General features: G+C 43.4%; 1 protein-coding gene across 3 annotated transcripts in view; it reads left to right on the top strand.

The window, feature by feature from the left end:
* LOC308280500 (sodium-driven chloride bicarbonate exchanger-like) overlaps nt 1–23478 on the top strand; it is a gene marked incomplete at both ends in the record, with an annotated part of 140212 nt that overhangs the window by 100598 nt on the left and 16136 nt on the right. For all 3 annotated transcript variants that reach the window (XM_080720786.1, XM_080720785.1, XM_080720784.1), the window contains 5 exons: nt 1586–1683; nt 9096–9270; nt 15330–15463; nt 16090–16335; nt 21894–21999. In XM_080720786.1, the coding sequence (XP_080576912.1) occupies nt 1586–1683; nt 9096–9270; nt 15330–15463; nt 16090–16335; nt 21894–21999 (759 nt within the window). The remainder of the gene's footprint in view (nt 1–1585; nt 1684–9095; nt 9271–15329; nt 15464–16089; nt 16336–21893; nt 22000–23478) is intronic.

Genomic DNA, 23478 nt, shown 5'->3' with positions numbered 1-23478 from the left:
AAGGACGCCTGAAAACTTTGAAGACCCCTGGTGTAGAGACTTTAATTAAATGTTCATGCACCACTTCATCGAGGGCTCGAGAAGCAACAATCATAGACTCAGTATATTACTGTTTTGTTGTGATTCTGATTCAGCCCTGCATCATGTCATTTGGTTTTCGAAAATACTCCAATGATTATGTGCTTCCCCAATCTCAGACAGAATGTACTTTATGCTTTGATGGTGTTCCCCAGGGTCCTGTGCTCAACCCTTTTCCAAAAGCGCTTGTTGTTTTTTCCTCCATCGTTAGCTATTTTGGGTCATGCTGATTTCTCATCGGAGAAACAATCGGGCAATGTTGTTTTTTTTTTTTCAACAGTCATGGGGTCGTTGTAGGACATCTGGATATGGATAATGGATATCATATCTGCAAGAAGATTCTTGTTTTAAATGCTGTTTGATTACAAAATAGTATTATTATGATGACAATTTAGTTATGTCGTGCAGAGTTCTTATAAAAGAAGTGTGTAAGGGGAGTCCTTGAATTTTAAAAGTTTGAAAACCACCACCTTAGGGCAGTGGTTCTCAACCTGTGGGTCGGGACCCCCAGAATATTAACTTAATGTGCAACATTGTTTTCTCACTCAACAGTAAACAAACCAACATAACATGTAAGTGTATAGAGAGTTTATGCACATTTCTAAAGTGACAATCTAAGGACGTTTTAACTCATTCTGGGCGATGCCCGTAGAAACTGTAGATTTCCCGCTGTACCGCGGTGCCATGCCCGTCGAACCCGGAAGTTTAATTAGCTTTAATCATTATGAAAGGATTAAAAGTATTATCGCAGATTTTCGCTGATTCTGGCTCTTTAGGCCCGCCCCCCTAACTGTATCCGGTCATTTCCGGTCTGGACCGGATCTAGCTTTCCGTATCCGGTCTGAGCCTGGGCCATAGTCCCGCCTCCGTTGGTTTACAGTGTAACAAAAGAGAAAGCTACTCGGCGATGGAACACTCGTTTTTCAATCGGATTTTTGCGTTTGGAAACTTTGATCCAGTCTCTACACGCCTGGATTATGATCCCCGCACATATCGTGCGTTTTGTGCGCGAACGTGTCCACTTGTTACCATAGCGCACAGTTGGCTTTTTTCAATGTTTTTTCATGTAAACACTGGCGGATAAGCAGGGATACAGCGTGGCAACGGATATGTCTATTTCAATGGGGGTTTTTTTATTCGAAAGCTTGTCACCGAGTCTACAGTCTACTAGATGAGTCGTGCACAGATTGTGCACGATGCGTGCGCGTGCCCACGTTAAAAGGTAAGGACAATTTGGCAGCTGCTTACTAGAGCTATGTTTAAAATGGCAGCAAAATTGTTAATACCTCTAAAATGACAAGGGTTAGGGTTGTCAAAATTAGAGGCAGAAATTGTGAAAATAGCCGATCTACATGCTCACAACGCATCGCGTTCCGAGGCGTTGTGAGCATGTAGATCTGCTATTTTCACTGACAAGGACTAAGTGTTTTGTAGGGGGCCATTGTGGCACTCGCTGTCCCCTTCAGTGTGACAACAAACCAGACTGACAGTGATCTCAACCACACAGGAAAAGAGGAAGCTGCCTCCCGTCCCCAACGGTGTGACAGATCTCGGGGAGGCAGAGGATCACGGCGGCCATGGTCCAGAGTTGCAGCGCACGGGGAGGTGAGTGGTGTGTGTGGCGTGTGCGTGCCTTGTGAGTGTGAATGAGAGTAGTAAAAGCTAACAAGAAAAAGAGCGGGTGGCACAGGGGTAACGTTCCTGTCCATCACTGTGGAGACTGGGGTTGAATTCCTCACGGTGGATCCAACAACCACAATTGGCCGTGTTCATGTGACCAGTGACTTACAGGTTGGCCATAACACGGGGAGAGGGATGGCATGTTCCTCCCATCCGTCACTGTCTGGCCAAAACCTCTTTCTGTAACTCCATTTTTGAGGTTTTGATTTTTTGGCATAAATCAGGGCTATTGAACACCCTTTACATCTGAGTGTTGGTTAAAATAATATTGAACCAATGGAAAGTAGTAAAAAGTGCTTGGGACAAAACCTCCTAACTCCACACTTTCTGCCAAACCAGCTAACTCCACCAGATTGGCCCTCTCTTTTTTTCATAAATATGTGCTATTGAACACCCTTGTGTGTTGGTTCAAATAATATTGAACCAATGAAAAGCAGTTAAAAGCCCTTCGGTCAAAACCTCCTAACTCCACTCGGAGTTAGGAGGTTTCGGCCCGACAGCAGAGATATAGGCTAATAGTGAGCGGACTGCCCCGCCCCCAGCTATTCATTTCAATGTCAATGAAAGTGGCTCAGTGGCGTTTTAAGCACGGAATTAGCTGAATTGGCCTATGAATATAGGCCAATTTTGCGGCCTGCGAGGCACCGAGCAGGCATACTAGGGTACGCAGTAGCATTAGCATTAGCATACGCACTCACAGTAGCGTTTAACTGCACTCACAGGTTTGACCACCGTGTAGGCTGAAGGGGAACACACACTGGACGCGGAGGCGGCGCGGAAGCGACGCGCCAAAAAATACGGCCCCTTTATTTTCAATTAACTAACCCACACCGGAGGTGCAAGACGCGCGCAGATACGCTGCTGTTCTATTTTTCCAGCGTTGCCGCGCTTTGAACATGTTCTCCCATGCTTCTCCCCACAGGGGGAAATGGATGGGCTGTGTGGCAGCGCGCCGCATCCAGTTGGGGTTACTGCGCGGCACTTAACGTGCGTCGATACCGCGACGCTGCGGAGCCGTCTGCGTTCAGTGTGTGCTTCCCTTAAGGCTGCTTCATTGCTCTACCGTGGTTCTTTGGGCTTGGTTCCTCCACATGCTGTGTCCTCCACTTGCATGTCCTCCAGGGGGTAGAAGCGAGAGGGATATTATGTTCCAAGGGGCTGGTGACTCCATCTGTATTGGAGGAGACATGGTTGTATTACACCCTCCCTAAGACCAACAGAAGTGATTGGCAGTGACAGGCACTTTATAGGCCACACGGGGTGGCAGTGAGGTGATTGGGAATTGGCATAATGAAAAGAGCAGAACAGAACACGGAAGAGGGGTGAGCTAGGCAGAGAGAGGATGAGCCAGACATAATAGAGAGAGACAGGCTTGTCAGGAGGGGTGTGGAAGTGTGAGTGAGAAAGAGACAGACAGACAGAGACGTGCAGAGAATTTTAGGCGCTGACATTTCTAAAAGGGCCTTTTGGTAAAAATATCGAAAATAGCAGACCTCCAAGCTCACAACGCTCACAACACCAGCCATGTTGCCATACCTTACTTAGCTTTTGCTGAACTGATGCCACTGGAAGACAGGTGGATTTATGTGGGATAGCGTGCATGGATGAGTCTAAATAGCAGGGTGTGACGTGTGAAAAATGCTAACAAGGCCGTCTGCTTCTTAAAAGAATGTGAATTTACAGTTTGGGGCGTTGAAAATGCACATGGTAGACACATAACCTAAATACACAAAGAAATTACTGACGTATTTGACATTGATAATCGCAATTATTTGACATAATCGCGATTATTTTGTCATAATCGTCATAATCGTTTTCATCAGATCTACGCGTCGCAACGCATTGTGAGCTTGTAGATCGGCTATTTCCGCTATTTTTTTTTAAATGTTTGAAAATATAGGAACATTTTTCAACATGAAAACGATTATGATGATTATGAAAAAAATAATCGCGATCATGTCAAATAATTGTGATTAGACGATTATGTAACCAGTAAGGCGCTCTACAGACGGACAGCGGTTGCCGCCGGGGCTCCCGCTTGGATCTGCGAGGACCGCGCCACGGTGATACACTAACACACTCGCTCTTTGAGTAAACGCTGCGCGGTATTTCACAAAGATGAACACAATCCATCTCTCACCGCCCGCGTACGCATGCACAAACGAGCACGCTCGCGGGGATTTTCACGGGACTGCGCCCGCTCGCCTCGCCGCCTCTAAACTTCGCTGCGCGGACGAAATAGCCGCCCGCCTCTCATTGAAAATGAATTACTAGCAGGCGGTGACCGCGTACCGTCTGGAATCCCCTTAAGACTCCCTAATCGGGAGATAAGCGACCGTAGGTCGCTTATCTCCACAAATAGGGCAAAAATGTGTTTTTCCAAAATCTTCCTGATCCATGTTGATGACATGAGTGTAGACATGCTGTGTAGTGATTTTCGTGATTTTAGGGCAAAATCTGTAGGAGCAGTGTCCAAAAATGTGTTTTTAAAAATCGGCCTGAAGGTGGCGCTATATGGGACAGATTCATGGTGATGGGATGAGTGTAGACATACTGTGTAGCAAGTTGCGTGATTTTAGGGCAAAAACTGTAGGAGCAGTGTCCAAAAATGTGTTTTAAAAATCGGCCTCATGGTGGCGCTAGAAGAGGGCCATGTGAGAAATGAGGGGTGGGGTGTCCGCGTTGCCTTGGCGGACGAATAGGTACCGGCCCCGGCTCTCCCGGACCCTCCTAGCCCGAGTTACGGCATTTTATGTGAGCTGCAGTGGAGGGGGTCCTCCACTGGGGGCGCCACCCCTTTTGCATCCGTTCTGGAGCACCAGGAGTCGGTGGTCCCCGGGAATTCCCCGTGAGCAGCCCCGTTGGGGTGGTCATTTGGTCATTTTTGCACATTTGGTCATTTTTTACATCTGGGGGTCCCTGGAGCTCCGGGGGTCCTTGGAGGTTGTAGTTTGGCAGCCAAGGAGCGTGTGTGCAAAATTTGGCATGGATCGGGGCAACGGTTGCGGAGATATGAGCAGGGCAATAGTGTGACGTGTGAGTTGTGACAGACAGACGGACAGACAGACTGACCGACTGACAGTTTGTGCAGGTTTTGATAGTAAGTGCGACCTACGGTCGCAATAATTGTGACAGCCCTAGTTATGACTTATGACATGCCCAGAGTATAGGGACGGCAGGTTTTATGCGGTTGACCGTCAAGTTAAGCAGAACCACTGCGAGGTAGAGATCATATGAATTACACAATGCAGTGGTTCGGGCGGGGTTTACAGTACAAGTAATGTAATAAAAGCTCTGCACAGTCATTGCTTTTATCGAGCTCATTTACTGTAATGAAGTGAAGTTCAATTTGCCCAGCCGCCGCACATATTATCTCCCGTACCATGTTTGCTTATGGCATTTCATCATTTCCATTAGACCATCCGCTGTGTGGCGATTGTGTGGCAACATTTGGCAAGAAATGGAGCATTTTGCACTTGTTGCTGCCTGTCATTATTTAACCATTTTATTTTCATACAATCGCAGATCTACAAGCTACGTATCTATACACATCTGAGCTCGTCAAGATAATTTATAATCATTTTGTGGTTAATAATTTCATTTAATTTCAACTCTAGATCAGCTATTTCCTCTAGCTTGGGTCCCGGGCAAACATCTAATTCTCTTTTGGGTCTTGGGCTTAAAAGTTTGGGAACCACAGCGACCCCCAAAATAATCATATTTTAATTGGGGACCACCAAAATAATCATATCCTGACGAGCACTAAGAGTTGAGGCATTACATTTTGTGGAACACGGTTCTATTGTGAAAATAGCAGATCTACGTGCTCACAACGCCTCGCGTCGCGAGGCGTTGTGAGCATCGTTGTGAGATCGTCTATTTTCACAATTTCTGCCTCTAATATTTGGCAATTTGGCCAGTGTTTAATGTGTCATTTTAGAGCCATTAAAAAGTCCTTAAATTGTCACTTTAGAAATGTGCAGATACTCTACACTTAAACTTTATGTTGGTTTGTTTACTGTTGAGTGAGAAAACAATGCTGCACATTAAGTTAGTCATCTTTGGGGACCCCCCCCCCCCCCCCAAAATAATTCTGGGACCCCCCTGGGGGTCCCGACCCACAGGTTGAGAACCACTGCTATAGGGTGTAGAGAGCGGTGTGGCGGGTTTATTCATAGCACGTCTTTGAACGATGCTGGGCTCCGGTGCTCCGGCGAGATCTTATCCCATCTACGATTGGCAGGAAGCCCAGTTCCTAGTTCTTATCATCATCATCATCATCCGCTTCAAACAACAACAGAGACGTGCTGGCCATTGGGAAAAGCGGGACAACTCCCGAAAGGCCGGTTCATTCCCGGCCTGGACCAGCCATTAGGAAAAACAATTTAATAAAATGTCGGCCTTTGTTCCATTTTGGGGGCTGGGCGGCCAACAAAGTAAATTGTCACTCTCGGGCAGAAACCTTGTATCTCCAAGTTTCAAATTTGTATTTTTTTTTCGCAAAGCAAAGCCCTGCTTCATCATACAAGGCCGTCGCACAAAAGTAGTGAAAACGGCAGATCTGCAAGCACACAACGCCTCGCAGTGCGAGGCGTTGTGTGCTTGTAGATCGGCTGTTTTCACTAGTTTAAATCATTTTTAAAATGATGAATATAACACAAACGGTTTTGGACATACAAGGTTTCCACCCGACAACGACGAAATATAACTCATGTAATTGGCCCACTGGCTTGTCACTTTGTCACAAATCTTTGAGTATAGCAGCAGCGCTATAGAGAGAGATCTCTCTCTATAGCGCACAATGAGGGCCTCTCCAACTCTTTTTCCCGGGCTGAATCAGGGGCCCAGCACGTCCCTGAACAACAACACGTGCACGCGCACATGCACATTCTCCCCGTGGACCTGGCATCACTGCCTGGCCTGCTCTGAGCCAGGCACGTGCACACATGGACATCAAAGGGGGCTTGAGCCCCTGCCCCTTTTATCCGTCTGTAAAAAGTGCCCTCTCCAGACCATGAATGCAGTTTTTTAATATGGTGTAAGACATGCAAATGCCCCTCTTTCCATGCCATACGTGAAGGCAGCATTCAAGAGAATTGCCTTTGTCCAAACTCTCCTCAACTTGAATCCAGCATCTTATGTCGAAAGAATTGCCCTCACTGTGTAGAAATCCATGCCGTACGCCACATCTCCAGTATTGACTTTTTTATGCTTAGTTTAGTGTGGTATCAAGTACTGAAAATAGCCGACCTCCAAGCTCACAACGCGTCGCAGCGGGACACGTGAGCTTGGAGGTCGGTTCTTTTCAATATTTTCACCAAAAGGCCCTTTTAGAAATGTCAGCCCCTGCCTCTCTAACATTCTCTGCACGTCCCTGCGCTGAGCTCTGAAATAAGCATACAGTAAAGCAGAGTCTCCGCCTCCCGCCGTAACCCTAGCAACCACCTCTAGCTAGCCCGACATGGATTCACTGCGGCAAGGAGAATGTGCCCACCAGCGGAGTTCACACGCTTGCACACACGCATTCACAAACACACACACACACACACACACACACACACACACACACACACACACACACACACACACACACACACACACACACACACACACACACACACACACACACGTTTCATGTTTGCTGAGGTGAAATCAATAGAAAACATAGTAAACATGTATTCTGTGTGTATTCTTGCTGTGTGTGTGTGTGTGTGTGTGTGTGTGTGTGTGTGTGTGTGTGTGTGTGTGTGTGTGTGTGTGTGTGTGTGTGTGTGTGTGTGTGTGTGTGTGTGTGTGTGTGTGTGTGTGTGTGTGTGTGTGTGTGTGTGTGTGTGTGTGTGTGTGTGTGTGTGTGTGTGTGCGTGCAAGGCATGTGCACTGCATACAGTATACCATATGACGTACGTAGTAACATCATGAGTGATAATTTAACTCCATACACTGCAGGTGTTAAATTATTACTAAGGATTCTACTGTGTTTTGTGTGTGAATCTACAGTACTGACTCTGCCCTGTAACTGTATCTTAACTGCTGTGCTGCCCATTTCTTGACCTTATCTGGTCTTATTTCGACCGTAGGTCGCAGTTTACTGTCAGAACCGTCACAGCTTGTCCGTATCCGTGTCGGACACTGTGGTTCCCCTGAGACATCACTGTGACATCACAGGTGACATCACAGTGATGTCGGATACTCAGGGATCTCCATATATGGGCATAAACAGGTGACATCACAGTGGTGTGGCTGGTTCAGACAGGGATCTCCATGTATGGGCATAGAAGGGATTGTATGTTGTGATATCATGGGAACCACTCTAACAGAATCCCTTTTATGCTCATATATGGAGATCCCTGATGTCATCAATATTAAACCCATATCTAACAGGACATGGCGACAAGCGAACTCTCCCTAAAGGGCGAGGTTGCATGTGAAAATGTTTCACTAGCTTGGGTCCCAGACAAAGCGTCTTAATTTATCTTTTGGGTCACGAGCTAAAAGGTTTGGGAACCACTGGATATTTATATCGTCACTGTCGGGCAGAAACCTCGTATCTCCAAGTTTCAAATCTGTACGTTTTTTCGCGAAGTAAAGCCCTGCTTCATCATACAAGGCCGTCGCACAGGTAGTGAAAACAACCGATCTACAAGCACACAACGCCTCGCACCGCGAGGCGTTGTGTGCTTGTAGATCGGCTGTTTTCACTAGTTTAAATCATTTTCAAAATGATAAATGCAAAACAAAGAGTTTCGGACATAGACGGTTTTCACCCGACAACGACAATATGACAGATCCCATTCAGTGTTGATTTCATCGACTAAAACTCTGACAAAAATGTTTGTCGACGAAAACTAAAAACGAAATAAAAAGTAAGCTGTGATGACTAAAACTAAGACTAAATATATTGACAATTTCGTCAACAAAATAAAAACTAGACTAAAACGTTAGGGAGGGACTAGTGGAGAAGAGAGTCATTTTATGTTTGGTTGTTCTCAGGTGTTGTGTGCTGAAAATAGCAGATCTACAAGCTCACAGCGCATCGCGCTGCAACGCGTTGTGAGCTTGTAGATCGGCTATTTTCAGCACCCAACCAAGTGTAAAATCAGTCATTACGATGACATCAAGGCCTGCCAAAATACATTTCAGTTGACTAAATCAACTGTAAATTTAGTCACCTAAAATCTTATGATATTTAGTTGACTAAAATTAGACTAAAACTAAAACTTTTCAGGTGACTAAATTATGACTAAAACTAAATGACATTGTATTCAAAAGACTATGACTAAAACTAAATCAAAATTTGCTGTCAAAAACAACACTGATCCCATTCCTCTCCCTACCAGGTTTTGCGGCGGGCTGGTAATGGACATCAAGCGCAAGGCTCCCCACTATCTGTCCGACTACACGGACGCCATCAGCCTGCAGTGTCTGGCCTCCTTCCTGTTCCTCTACTGCGCCTGCATGTCCCCTGTCATCACCTTCGGAGGCCTGCTGGGCGAGGCCACCGAGGGACGCGTGGTAAGAGTCTGATTCACCAGCTGTCACCGGCGGGGGCGTCACAAGGGGGGTGGGGGGGGGGGGGGGTGGGGGGGGGGAGTGGGACTGAGTTCCTAGGGCCCAAGGTGGAGGGGCCTTAAAGGAGTAGTTCACCCCCAAAATGACTTTTTTTCTATTGATTCGTCACGCCATGGAGAGTAGAGTTCAATAATATTTTTAGTTTGTTGTCACATTTCTAAGACAAAAATGTGATAACAATACATTTACCCCCATTCGTTCTGGATGGGGACCCATTTCGAAACGGGTCCCCATCCGGAATCAATGGGGGTAAATTTACTCGAATCAATTTTTTGTCTTAGGAATGTGACAAAAAACAAAAAATATTATTGAACTCTACTCTCCATGACATGAGTAATCAATAGAAAAAATGTCATTTTAGGGGTGAACTACTCCTTTAATAGTTTTTTGCTTTAACTATTGACAAATAGCAGATATACAAGCTCGTAGATCTGCTATTTTTTAGAAAAGTCATGAAAATGTGTGCAAATCTTTGAATATATATATATATATATATATTTTTAACGAACATTTGTAACTCAATTTTGCTTCTGGGGGGGGGGGGGGGGGGGGGGTCCCTGGAACTAAATATTTTGAGATGGGGATCCGTTGTCAAATACCATTTTGTGGGGTCCTTTGGGGGGGTTTGAGAACCACTGACATAGAAACAGAAGGATTTGAAATATTCAAAGACTTTTTCACGAATTTTCAAGATTGTTCAAAAATAGCAGATCTACGAGCTTGCAGCGCGGCACTCGGTGCCCCACGCTGTGAGCTTGTATATTCCCTTGTATGTTCCCAGTCTAAATGGGTTAAACCCCCTCCCCCTATGAAGAACATTCATGGGGGTCCCGCACTGAATCCTTGTACCCAGGGCCCAGAATTTGGTGCCACACCCCTGGGTAAGTGTCTGATTCACCAGCTGTCACGGCCGGGTCACCTCTGTTAGGAGTTATGTTGGTCTTTTCATTGCCAGCAGCCCCCCTTTTTGCTGTCTGTTCCCTGTTGCAGCGCAGCCTGGAAGGAGTGCTCCGATCTTTTCTTTTACTACGTACAGTACTTATGTAAAAGCACTACCCACAATGTAGTGCTCTGTTACTGTAACAACCAAAAGTATGAATGGCATCAAAATACACTGAAAGTACAAAAAGTTAAAGTGCTCGTTATTAATTTTTTTTCCCCAAAATCTTTGCAGATCTACTGCCCAAGCTCACAATGCGTCACGATGGGTCACACGCTGTGAGCTTGTAGGTCTGCCATTTTTGAATAGCAGATCATAAAATAGGATAATTGGTTAATGATTATTTGGATTTGTACTCTAGATCTGCAAAATGCAGTTTACAGTTAACCCTGCAAGGCCCAGCGTTGGCAAAAGAATTTAAATCATTTAAAAAAAGATATATATAATTAGTTTTCCTGTTCTTTTTTTCACATTAACATCACCATTAAATCCTATTGATTAGTATTACAATGCCATTGGCCACGATATTGCATATAAATACCCCCCACAGAGGCTGACATTCACACCACTTAAAGATCTCTGGAGTCCAGAGTCTGGACGAACAACATCTCACTTTTTCACTGAAGCTATTCCTCACAAAAACACAAGTAAAATGCCTGTACTATTTTTCTTTGATCATTAGAATGTCTAGAACATGTACATATGTTATTATTGTGAAAAATATCCCCAAAATGCTAATTAGAGCATGATTTATGATTCATGATTTATGGCTATAAAACCTTACAAAAACATTATTATTTTTTAAACATTACATTTTCCTCTGATTAGGACTCCTACAATACAATTTTTTGGAAAGTAGAAATTAATTTGGGTCTTGCAGGGTTAAGCGTTTAGCAGACACTCTTAATCCACAACGATTTACAGTAAGCAATAAGTAATAAATGACTAGCTTGTGAGCTGGTTCAGGCAGATATACTCCAGAGGATCACGCATGTGGGTGTAAACGGATGTGCTGTTACAACAGTGTTATGCAAGACCCATACGTAATACACTGACGTGACGATCAGCTGACCAACTGGTCCAAATGTATTTAAGCACACCTCGGTCTCTGTTCATCCTTCTGCTGTGCAGGGTCCCTGGTCTGTTGGTATGCACCCGTATGCTCCCATCGCCACCCCCACTGCTATTAGCTCTGTTCCCCATGGGGGAAATACACTTGTATTTACATCCTATATTAAAATATTGTCTATCCCTATTAGCCTAATTCACGGCCCGCCCACCTACTTCCGTTTCTCAGTTTTCCCCGGGTGCTGACTTCAATTTAGAAGGGGAAACTATACTGGACTTAAAGCCAACAAATCATTATTTCTAACAGTAAAGTAAATTATAGTGCATTGTGCCGTTTAGTATCTTGTGTTCTTGATCATGCTAGCCGTATTTTATACTTTACTATTCGGAAATTGCATAAAATTTGCGATTTCTGTGCCAACTCCATAGGCTATGGTAGGATTTACCCCTTCAAAACGGGACTTCAGCACCCGTGGGATGCTGAGTGGGCGGGTCGTGAATTAGGCTAATTCTAGTAGTAAATGTTTTCAAATTATATATCTCTGCTGTCGGGCCGAAACCTCCCAACTCCAAAATGTTCATTTTTGGGAAAATGAGCTCAAGTGGAGTTAGGAGGTTTTGACCGAAGGGCTTTTTACTACTTTTTACTTTCACATATTTATGAAAAAAAGAAGAGCGGGCCAAACAGGTGGAGTTAGCTGGTTTGGCAGAAAGTGTGGAGTTAGGAGGTTTTGTCCCAAGCACTTTTTACTACTTTCCATTGGTTCGATATTATTTTAACCAACACTCAGATGTAAAGGGTGTTCAATAGCCCTGATTTATGAAACCTCAAAAATGGAGTTAAGAGGTTTTGACCAGACAGTGACGATATTTGTCTTAGAGATATGTAGTGGATTATAAGCATAAATTATAATAAATGGACATACTCAAATAAAGTAATAGTACCTCAAAATTGTACTTGAGTTAATGTAATTTAGCTATGTTCTATTTCTAAATCTATTATCTAGTGTACAGAGTTACAGTTTGTAGACCTAGAAACTGTAGGTGGGTCAGGAATGTGTTCTTTTGCCTTAGTTCTTTTGCTTTTGGGGCGGCATAGCTCAGGGGTAGAGAAACCGTTATTAGAGCACAAAGGGTTCCCGAAGGGTTCCCAGTTCGAATCCGGGCTCCTCCTGAGTTAATGTCGAAGGGTCCTTGGGCAAGACTCTGAACCCCCAGTTGCTCCCGGTGAGTAGGTTGGTGCCTTGCATGGTTTCCTCCGCCACCGGTGTATGAATGTGTGCGAGAATGGGTGAATGTAATTCACAATCTATGTAAAGCGCCTTGGATAAAAGCGCTATATAAATGCAACATTTACCATTTCCATTTTCTCCCCATAGTGTTGTCGATTTATGCAGAAAATAACTTCTGTGGTTAACATCCGCCATCCAGAGCGTTGAATGGTTTCCACACATACATTGCACCCCATTTATATCTCTCACTGTGAATTCTTAAGCTGTTGTGTTTTCCTTTCCTTTTTTAACACATTAACCCATTCAAAACGGCTACACATTATTGCGTATCATTATTTTATGCTTTAACTATTGAAAAACAGCAGATATACAAGCTCACAGCGCGGCACCGAGTGCCGCGCTGCGAGCTTGTAGATCTGCTATTTTTGAAAAATCTGGAAAATTTGAATTTTGACCCGATTCTATAAGTGTCTTTTGAATCCTTCTAAGACTTTTTGAAAAACCTATGTTTCTATGTCCAGCAATCTGGCCAGCCATCGTCAAAGAAAAGGTCCTTTTCACTTAAATGGAGCTCAGTTAGCCTGTTCTTGAGATACTACTTACTATATCAGTGGTTCTCAAACCTTTTCATGTGAAGGACCCCCAAAATGACATTTATTTGGCCACGGACCCGCATCTCAAAATATTTAGTTCCAGGGACCACCCAGAAGCAAAATTTGAGTTATAAACGTTTGCTTTAAAAATACATATATTCAAAGATTTGCACACATTTTCACAACTTAACTAAATGGGTTAAATGTGTGCAGCCAATTTGTTCAAATCACGAACAAGCCAGGTGAATATCATAATCTTTCTTTGTTTGCAGAGGAACCCTAACCCAATGCACAGATTCAGTAGGAAATCTGCCATATGGTTCCTTGAGGGGATTCCAATTTAAAAATATAATGAAAACAGTTGGAAATGGGGAAAGTAACATATAGGGCCTACTGTACATTTGGAGGGGATAAAGCAAGGGGATAAGTAAGAAGCCTAAGGGCAAAAAGCAACCTCTCCCTAAAGGGCAAAGTCGCGTCATCTGTCTTGACTATATGGATTCTGTTAGTGTGGTTCTCCTAACAGGGCATCATCTGGGATACAATCCCTTTAAAGCCCATATATGGAGATCCCTAACAGAATCCCTTTTATGCCCATATATGGAGCTCCCTGCTCTGAGTATCTGACATCAATGTGATGTCACCTGTTTAAGCCCATATATGGAGATCCCTGATCTGTGTGTCTGACATCACTGTGATGTCACCTGTGATGTCACAGTGATGTGTCAGGACGTCCAGACAGACAAGCTGTGACGGTTCTGATAGTAAACTGCCACCTACGGTCGCAATCACATTGTATCGTTATACATGTTATATATCGTCATTGTCGGGTGGAAACCTTGTATCTCCAAGTTTCAAATTTGTACGTTCTTTCGCAAAGTAAAGCCCTGCTTCATCATACAAGGCCGTCACACAAAAGTAGTGAAAACAGCAGATCTACAAGCACACAACGCCTCACACCGTGAGGCGTTGTGTGCTTGTAGATCGGCTGTTTTCACTAGTTTAAATCATTTTTAAAATGATAAATGCAAACAACGGTTTTGGACGACGATATACATGGTATATATAGCAGCGTTTCTTTTTCTAGATGCCACTCAATGGTTTGTAGTCCTTAGGGTGGTTGTATTCCATTCTCTAGCTAGCCTTCCAAATCGACCCGTACAGGTCTGTAACTCTCAAAGTGTACAAATGGAATCAAATGGACCCGCAATGTTCCATTTGTACATTTGGGGGTCCTGGGAAATTAAAACGTTTGAGAACCATGGCACTTGAGCAATATAAACTGAATTGTTCTCGGAAATCAGATGTACTTGTACATAAAATGTATCATTTATTAATGACCAAAGGAGGCACAGAGGAAGACAGAGAGAAATGTTGTACTGTTGAATTATTTCCCAGCATGTCAAATGAAATCAGCCGCAACATCGCATATCAAGACACCTTGTGAATATAACAAAGAAATAACCATTTTAGACACCTGAACACTCGCATGACTGAGCCTGATTTTGAGATTTTGAGGTGGTTTGAGAAATGTTCCCTTTCATGTCTTTTTAACATACAAGCCAAGTCTTGTTTTTTTTCTACCATTTGAGATGTTTTGTAAATATGAAATACATTTTTTGAGTGTTTCCTGAGCAATCTAATTCCATTTCTAAATCTCAAAAAAGGTCAAAATGACAGGTTCAATCATGCGTGTGTAGGGCTGTCACGATTATGACATTTTACATGACGATTAATTGTCACTCAAATAATTGCGATTAACGATTAATTGTGTTTTTGTCATTGAAAATTATATTTCTGTTTGGCTTTTAGGCTTTGAAGTTGCACATGGTAGATACAGTATAACATTTAACCTAAATATACAAAGAAATTACTGACATATTTGACAACCTTTATTCTTAAAAAAGAACATTGATAGTGGAAATAGCAGATCTACAAGCTCACAACGCGTCGCGACACATTGTGAGCTTGTGGATCTGCTATTTCGACAATTTTTTACTTTAAAAAGATATATATGAAACATTTTCAACATGGAAACGATTATGACGATTATGACAAATAATTGCGATTATAATCGCGATTATGTCAAATAATTGCAATTAGACGATTATGTAATAATTGTGACAGCCCTATGCGTGTGTTAAAAAAATGTTTTGTTTTTCTTTCCAGAGTGCTATTGAGTCTCTCTTCGGGGCATCCATGACGGGCATAGCCTACTCCCTGTTTGCCGGGCAGCCTCTGACCATCCTGGGCAGCACGGGACCGGTGCTGGTGTTTGAGAAGATCCTCTTCAAGTTCTGCAAGTACGTCGTCTGCCTCTTTGTGCCGCTTCACCTTAGACGCTGCAGTGCAACACTGTCGCTAAGTAGCTCACAAAGTGGCTCACAAAGTGGCTCACAAAGTGGCATGATGTGACTCGTGAGTCTGTAGATCAGTGGTTCTCAACCTTTTCAGGCCGCGATACCCAAAATAATCATATTTTAACTGGGGACCCCTCCACCCTGACGAGCACTAAGAGTTGAGGCATTACATTTTGTACAACACGGTTCTACTGTGAAAATAGCAGATCTACATGTTCACAACGCCTCGCTTTGCGAGGCGTTGTGAGCATGTAGATCTGCTATTTGTCCAATGTTTCATTTGTCATTTTAGAGGTATTAAAAAGTCCTTAAATTGTCACTTTAGAAATGTGCCCATATCTTCTATACACTTAAACTGTATTATGTTTAACAAACATGGCTGCCATGTTTGAAAGATGGGGTTTGTTATGGGGGTTAAACATGCAATTTCGCGATCATGCCTAATACAATTTTATTTTTTTTGAAAAATATATATCAATTTTTTTCAAAAACGACCCAAACTCGGGAAACTCTGGGTTGGCACCAAAGAGGTTAAGCAACCACACTATGTCCTCCCTCCTCCACCACAGGGACTACGGCCTGTCCTACCTCTCGCTGAGGGCCTGCATCGGCCTCTGGACGGCCTTCTTCTGCCTCCTGCTGGTGGCGACGGACGCCAGCTCGCTGGTGTGCTACATCACGCGCTTCACGGAGGAGGCGTTCGCCGCCCTCATCTGCATCATCTTCATCTACGAGGCCCTGGAGAAGCTGCTGCACCTGGGCCACCACTACCCCATCAACAAGAACAACGACCTGCAGAAGCTCACCATGTACTCGTACGTACAGCATACCTATACCGCTTATTGCAGGGGTTTTCAAAGTGGGTGACGGGGATCATTTGGAATTTATTTGGACACTTGAAAAAATACCATTTAGTATAATTTTAAACTTGAAGTACAAAGTTATTTTCAGTCAGTTCTAACCAAAATGGCTATTATCTCAACGTTTTCCTCATAACATAATCACTAAAATATCGTCACTGTCGGGCAGAAACCTCGTATCTCCTCGTGTCTTTTGCCCTGCTTCATCATACAAGACCGTCGCACAAAACTAGTGAAAACAGCCGATCTACAAGCACACAGCACCTCACGATGGCGAGGCGTTGTGTGCTTGTGGATCTGCTGTTTTCACTAGTTTAGTACATTTTATAGATGATAAATACAAAACGAGCGGTTTTGGACATACAAGGTTTCCACCTGACAACGACGATATGCTATAAATATAAGGTGCTGGGAGTGAAAATTATAATGTAGGGGTGCCTCAGATTAAAAAAATATTTATGGGCCCAGGGGTGCCCTGAGACAAAAAAGTTTGGGAACCCCTAGCTTATTGGTTTGTTTTATTACTGCTGAGCTCGCTCGCAGTCCAAATGGGTGATCTTTTCAGGTAGTTTTTGCTTTAGATAATAGGTAATAGAGAGACAGGAAGCTGAGGGTGGAGAGCAGTGTAGTAACATTTTCTATATAGTCGCTTGTAAATATTGGTGGTTGTGGTTTTTTGGCACAGCGCGAGCTTGTAGATCTGCTATTTTTTTAAATCGTGAAAAGTCTTTGTATTTGGCCACAGACCCCCATCTCAAAATATTTAGTTCCAGGGACCCCCCAGAAGCAAAATTTTAGTTACAAATGTTTGCTTAAAAAAATACATATATTCATAGATTTGCACACATGAGCAATAGAAGATCTACAAGCTTGCTGCGCGGCACTCGGTGCCGCGTTGTGAGCTTGTATATCTGCTATTTTTCAATAGCTAAAGTATAAAATAACCAGTAAGACTCCCTAATCGGGAGATAAGCGACCGTTGGTCGCTTATCTCCACAAATAGGCCAAAAGTTTGTTTTACCAATTATCAAGACATACGGGCAGTTGACAGTTTGCCATGGTTACTCATTGAAGTTGAATCTCCATATATGGAGATAACCTACGCATCACACTAAGTCTGACCTCACCAGCCCATATTTGGGCATGAGCAACTTATGTCTCCATATATGGAGATATGATGACATCACACAGTCCTCAGCCGATGATGTGGCGTGATGTCATACAATACACAAACGAGCCCTACAGTATAAAGGGGCAATTCTTGCCAGGAAAGAAGCATTTCTTCGACTCAGACCTTATCGCCAGGGTTGGCTTATAGCAGCTGTCGGTAGGACCATATATGGATTCTGTTAGTGTGGATCTCCTAACAGGGCATCATCTGGGATACCATCCCTTTTATGCCCATATATGGAGATCCCTAACAGAATCCCTTTCATGCCCATATATGGAGATCCCTAACAGAATCCCTTTTATGCCCATATATGGAGATCCCTAACAGCATCCCTTTTATGCCCATATATGGAGATCACTAACAGCTAACAGAATCCCTTTTATGCCCATATATGGAGATCCCTAACAGAATCCCTTTTATGCCCATATATGGAGATCCCTAACAGAATCCCTTTTATGCCCATATATGGAGATCCCTAACAGAATCCCTTTTATGCCCATATATGGAGATCCCTAACAGAATCCCTTTTATGCCAATATATGGAGATCCCTAACAGAATCCCTTGTATGCCCATATATGGAGATCCCTAACAGAATCCCTTTTATGCCCATATATGGAGATCCCTAACAGAATCCCTTTTATGCCCATATATTATGGAGAAATCCCTGCTCTGAGTATCTGACATCAGTGTGATGTCACCTGTTTATGCCCATATATGGAGATCCCTGCTCTGCGTATCTGGTTGCTATGGTAAACAGTTGGTTGCTAGGGTAAAAAAACATGGTTGCTATGGTAAACAGTTGGTTGCTAGGGTAAACAGTTGGTTGCTAGGGTAAAACCATGGTTGCTAAGGTGGTTGCTAACGTACACTAACAAACCAGCAACAACAGACTGTTGCCACAGCAACGTACACAAAGGTTTGTGTACACATGTGGTGTGATGTCATACTGATGCGGAGATATGAGCAGGGCAAAGGTGTGACGTGTGACGTGTGACGGACGGACGGACGGACGGCCGGTGGAGGTTTTCATAGTAAACTGCTCCCTGACGGTCGCAAATGAATGCCCCTCCACAATGGGCCCTAGTAACTCAGTCCCACTCCCCCCCCCCCCTTGTGACGCCCCTGCATGCAACACAGATCTCCAGCATGCCCTGAGAGCACAGTTTTGAAAACTACATAAAATGTCCGCTACCGGTTGCCCCAGAAAATGCAATCTCACGCACACAGTTCATGTCCACTTGGTTTGTGTGGCAGTTTCGTTTTTCTCTGGGTGTCTCTTAACAAACCACGGTTGAAATGAAATTGTGTAAACACTGTGAATGTGAATGCCATTGGTGCGGTGGTGCCTTTATATATTTATTTGTTTGTTTGTTTTTGATGCAGCATGTTCTCTCTACTTAGTCTACTATATGCCGTGTACCTGCAGAAACTCACGCACGTGCCAAGAAGACTAGAGAGTTTATTGCACCATCAAAGGACAGATGGGCCCGTGCTGCTCTTGCATGGATTTATACCGAATGTAATCTCGCCCGCGTGTTAAGAGCAGCACAGTATGTAAGCTATTAATGTATAGGGAATCAAGAGGATCTCTCGAGCATTACTGGGCGGTGACATATGGTATTTGATCAAAAATGTCATTGGAAAATGTCACGGTAAGCAGTGGTGGAAAAAGTACTCACATTTTGTACTTAATGAAAAGTATCAATACTGCAATGTAGATGTACTCCGTTACAAGTAAAAATCCGGAATTCAAAATGTACTTAAGTAAAAGTATGAAAGTGTTGGCATTAAAATGTACTTAAAGTAACAAAAGTAAAAGTACAACATGTTTGAAAATAGCAGATCTACAAGCTCACAACGCGTCGCATCATAGCAGATCTACAAGCTCACAACGCGTCACGATGCAACACGTTGTGAGCTTGTAGATCTGCTATTTTCAAATATCCTACATATAAAATAGGGCTACAAGTGGATTCATGTTTTATAATAATAAGTAATAAGTAAAAGCACAATATTTGGATCCGAGATGAGGTGGAGTAGAAGTAAAAGTCCTGGAAATTGGTAAAGTCAAGTACAAATAACTAAAAAATGTACTTAAGTACTGTACATTACTTAAGTAAATGTACTTTGTTACTTCACACCACTGACGGTAAGCTGTCGAGTGAACACTTTCCCCCTACATGCAGGGTGGGAATGTGTGACGCTCAAATAATGCGTAGCCTGTGAGCTAAGCTCGATCAGTCGGGCAGATTCCTACGCACGCATACCACCATGCTGGTTATGTAACCGTGAGGGTGTTAAGCAGCTGACGAATTTGGCGGCTTATTTAAGCTCCTTCCCATTGTCGCTCCTCTCATTGCCACGTCCCCTTTTCCCCTGGGAGGGGGGGGGGGGGGGGGGGGGATATAGCTCCCAGCTCTTAAATGGATGGGTTCGAATGTGCTAGGCCGAGAATAGGACTGTACTGTATATGCCTGACTGCCAGCATTACACTTTCGTTACCTAATGCATAACAATGATCCCTATTAGCAGGCACGTGCACACATAGACATCAAAGGGGGCTTGAGCCCCTGCCCCTTTTAAGGGCTGCTTATAGTTACATAATTATGCTTGATTTTGTGTATGTTTTTGGGTGAGAGAGTACGTACGGTAGATCCGTCGACATGCATAGTTCCTCTCTACGTTATTTATATGCCGACCCGCTCTCCGCTCCAATTCTGCTCCCGTTGGGGCCGCGCGCCACATGGAGGTGGTTCTAAACCGAAACATTTTTAGCCAAAATATGTAGAACCACAGAATTTCTTGACCCGACGACCGACGTGATGTTTGGTAACAGTCTGGACTGGTTTTGCAGCTGCTGTCTGTCGGCAACGTTAAATCGCGGTTATTGCAACTCCGCGAGGGTACAGATGTAACCACCCGGACTGAGTAATAATAACAAAACACAATGCACTGCACCCGTCTCGATGTTGGAGGTGTGAGTGTGCGTGTGCGTTTGTGTGTATGTTTTCTCATGCCAATAAAGCCGTTTGAGCCTGTGAGGAGTCGAGACATCCTCTTCACCAGTGGTTGCAATGACATTCCTTTTTTCCCGTTTCTTGCTAAAATATATTTCTTTCCGAAAATAGCAAGCACTGGGCGAAAATAGCAGATCTAAAAACTCACAATATGCTACTCAGTGAGACACGTTGTGAGCTTGTACTGTAGATCAGCTATTTGGTATTTTATTGATCAGCTATTTAGTGCAGAAGGAAAAAGGAGGGGACAAAGTATGGACCACTGCGCAACCGCAGTCAATAATATATAGGTGGCTAAGTGAGTTGTGTGCATTCAATAATTAAGTGAGTTATTGCGTCTGTGTGTGTGTGTGTTAGGGCATTCACGAATAGTGATTTTTAGTATTCGAATTACTCAACCTCCAAGTATTCGAATAATCGAATATTCGACAGGACTGGCCAAACTGTCAAATATCAAGTAAGCAAGAGGTGAACATTTTGAAAATAGCCGATCTACAGTACATGCTCACAACGCCTCGCGTTGCGAGGCGTTGTGAGCATGTACAGTAGATCTGCTATTTTCACAATATTTATCTGCGGAACCGAGTCACATTAAATGTAATACCTACAATTCCAAGTGTTTGTCAGGGTGGGGGACCCCAGTTCAAATATGTTTATTTTGGGAGTCACAGCCTATTTTTCTTTTTTTTTTTTTTAAGAGAAAACAATAAAAAATTAAATAAGCGAATATTCGACTTCGGTGAACAACATCGAATAGTGACTTTGATATTTGAATATTCAAATATTTGGTGAATACCCTAGTCAAGTGTGTGTGTGTGTGTGTGTGTGTGTGTGTGTGTGTGTGTGTGTGTGTGTGTGTGTGTGTGTGTGTGTGTGTGCGTGTGCGCGTGCGCGCGCGCGCGTTAGTAGTTTTTGAGTATTTTTGCTTGTGTTTGACATGATAGTGAGATACTTGTTGCACTAACTAACATTGACTGCTATGGTCACTTTGTTTTGGACACTGTACTTTTTTGATGCAAAAGACCAGTCATTGCTAGTTGCACTAACTAGCATTGACTGCTATGGTCACTTTTATTTGGACAGTCCAAGTACTATTTTGATAGTTGTGCTTAAGGACACTTTATGTATATATATTTATATATTATTCGTTCACTCTCTTGATGTACCTTGCTCTTTACTGTACTCTTTTATTTTTATTTTTTCTTCATACTTCTCTGTAACTTTGTAAATAACCTTATACTGATGTGCTGCCTCTGGGCAACTGATTTCCCCCCTTGGGATAATAAAGGTATCTATCTATCTATCTATCTACCTACCTCCACAGATGTGCGTGCGTGGAGCCCCTGGACCCCAGCAACGAGACACTGCGTGACTGGGAGAGCAGGAACATCACGCCCTCTGAGGTGAACTGGACCAGGCTGGAAGTCCACGTAAGCAGACGTTTCATCGTGTTTGTATATGGTTTCAACTTTATTGTTGTTGTATATGGTTACAACTTGAACCCTCGCATCCTTATACTCTGAAGGGAACTTTAGCCAAAAATAGCCGATCTACAAGCTCTCAGCGCCTCGCAGCGCAAGGCGTTGGGGTTCCCACGGTCATGAAATTCCTGGAAATATTTTGAAATTAGAAAAATATTTTTCCAGTACTGGAAAAGTTTTGGAATTTATCAAGGGTCCTGGAAGGTCCTGGAAAAAATAGCTATGCATTGTCTTTGGTTATTGATTTTGTTAATACCTCTGAAATGACAAATTAAACATGGGCCAAATTGTCAAATATTAGAGGCAGAAATTGTGAAAATAGCAGATCTGCTATTTTCACAATAGAACCGTGTTATGCAAAATACCTCAACTCTTAGTGCTCCTCGGGGTGCTGGGTCCCCAACATGATTATTTTGGGGGTCACAGCCTGAAAAGGTTGAGAACCACTGGCATACACTACCTGTTATTGAGCTGAATTATTGTTATATAGTCCTGGAAATTGGGTTAAATATTCTGGAAAAGTTTTGGAAAAGTTTTGGAAATGAATTGGTAAAAATGTGTGGGAACCCTGGAGCTTTTGTAGAGGCAAATAGACCCAGAATGACCCTAGCTGTCAAAGATTCTCCTAGGGATTTTGAATTTCAATCTTTGTTAGATATGTTACTAGACACCTTTACGAACACATTGGTGAAGAAATCGTTTGGTACAGAGACCAATAATTTAACCATTTGTAACTCAGAGAGTGTACAGACCCTTACGGGTCCATTTGGTTGCATTTGTAAACTCCCAGAGTTAAATGAGGACCCAGTGTACAGGGCTTTACCCCACACACATACTGCAGGGCCGTCACGAACCAGCCAGGCAGGGGTGTCACACCAAATTCTGGGCCCCGGGTACAAGGATTCACTGCGGGCCCCCCATGATTGTTCTTCATAGGGGAGGGGGTTTAACCCATTTAGACTGGGAACGCACTGTTACACGTTATTCTGTGCTTTAACTATTGAAAAATAGCAGATATACAAGCTCACAGCGCGGCACTCGCTGTGAGCTTTTTGAAAAATCTTTCAAATCCTTCTGAGGTTTTTTGTGTCAGTGGTGCTCAAACTGTTTCATGTGAAGGACCCCCACAATTATATGTATTGGGCCACGGACCCCCATCTCAAAATATTTTGTTCCAGGGACCCCCCAGAAGCAAATTTTGAGTTCCAAATGTTCGCTTAAAAAAAACACATATATTCAAAGATTTGCACACATTTTCATGAAAAATAGCAGATATACAAGCTCGCGGCGCGACACTCGGTGCCGCGCTGTGAGCTTGTATATCTGCTATTTTTCAATATCTAAAGTATAAAATACCGAAGGCCCCCCCACCTTGGGCCCTAGTAACTCAGTCCCACATTTCCCCCCCTTGTGACGCCCCTGCAGAAC

The sequence above is a fragment of the Nannobrachium achirus genome (genome assembly GCF_963921795.1).
Source record: "Nannobrachium achirus genome assembly, chromosome: 24".
Classification (NCBI taxonomy): Eukaryota; Metazoa; Chordata; class Actinopteri; order Myctophiformes; family Myctophidae; genus Nannobrachium; species Nannobrachium achirus.
The sequence above is the reverse complement of the archived record's forward strand: the minus strand, read 5'-3'. Positions and strand labels throughout refer to the sequence as shown.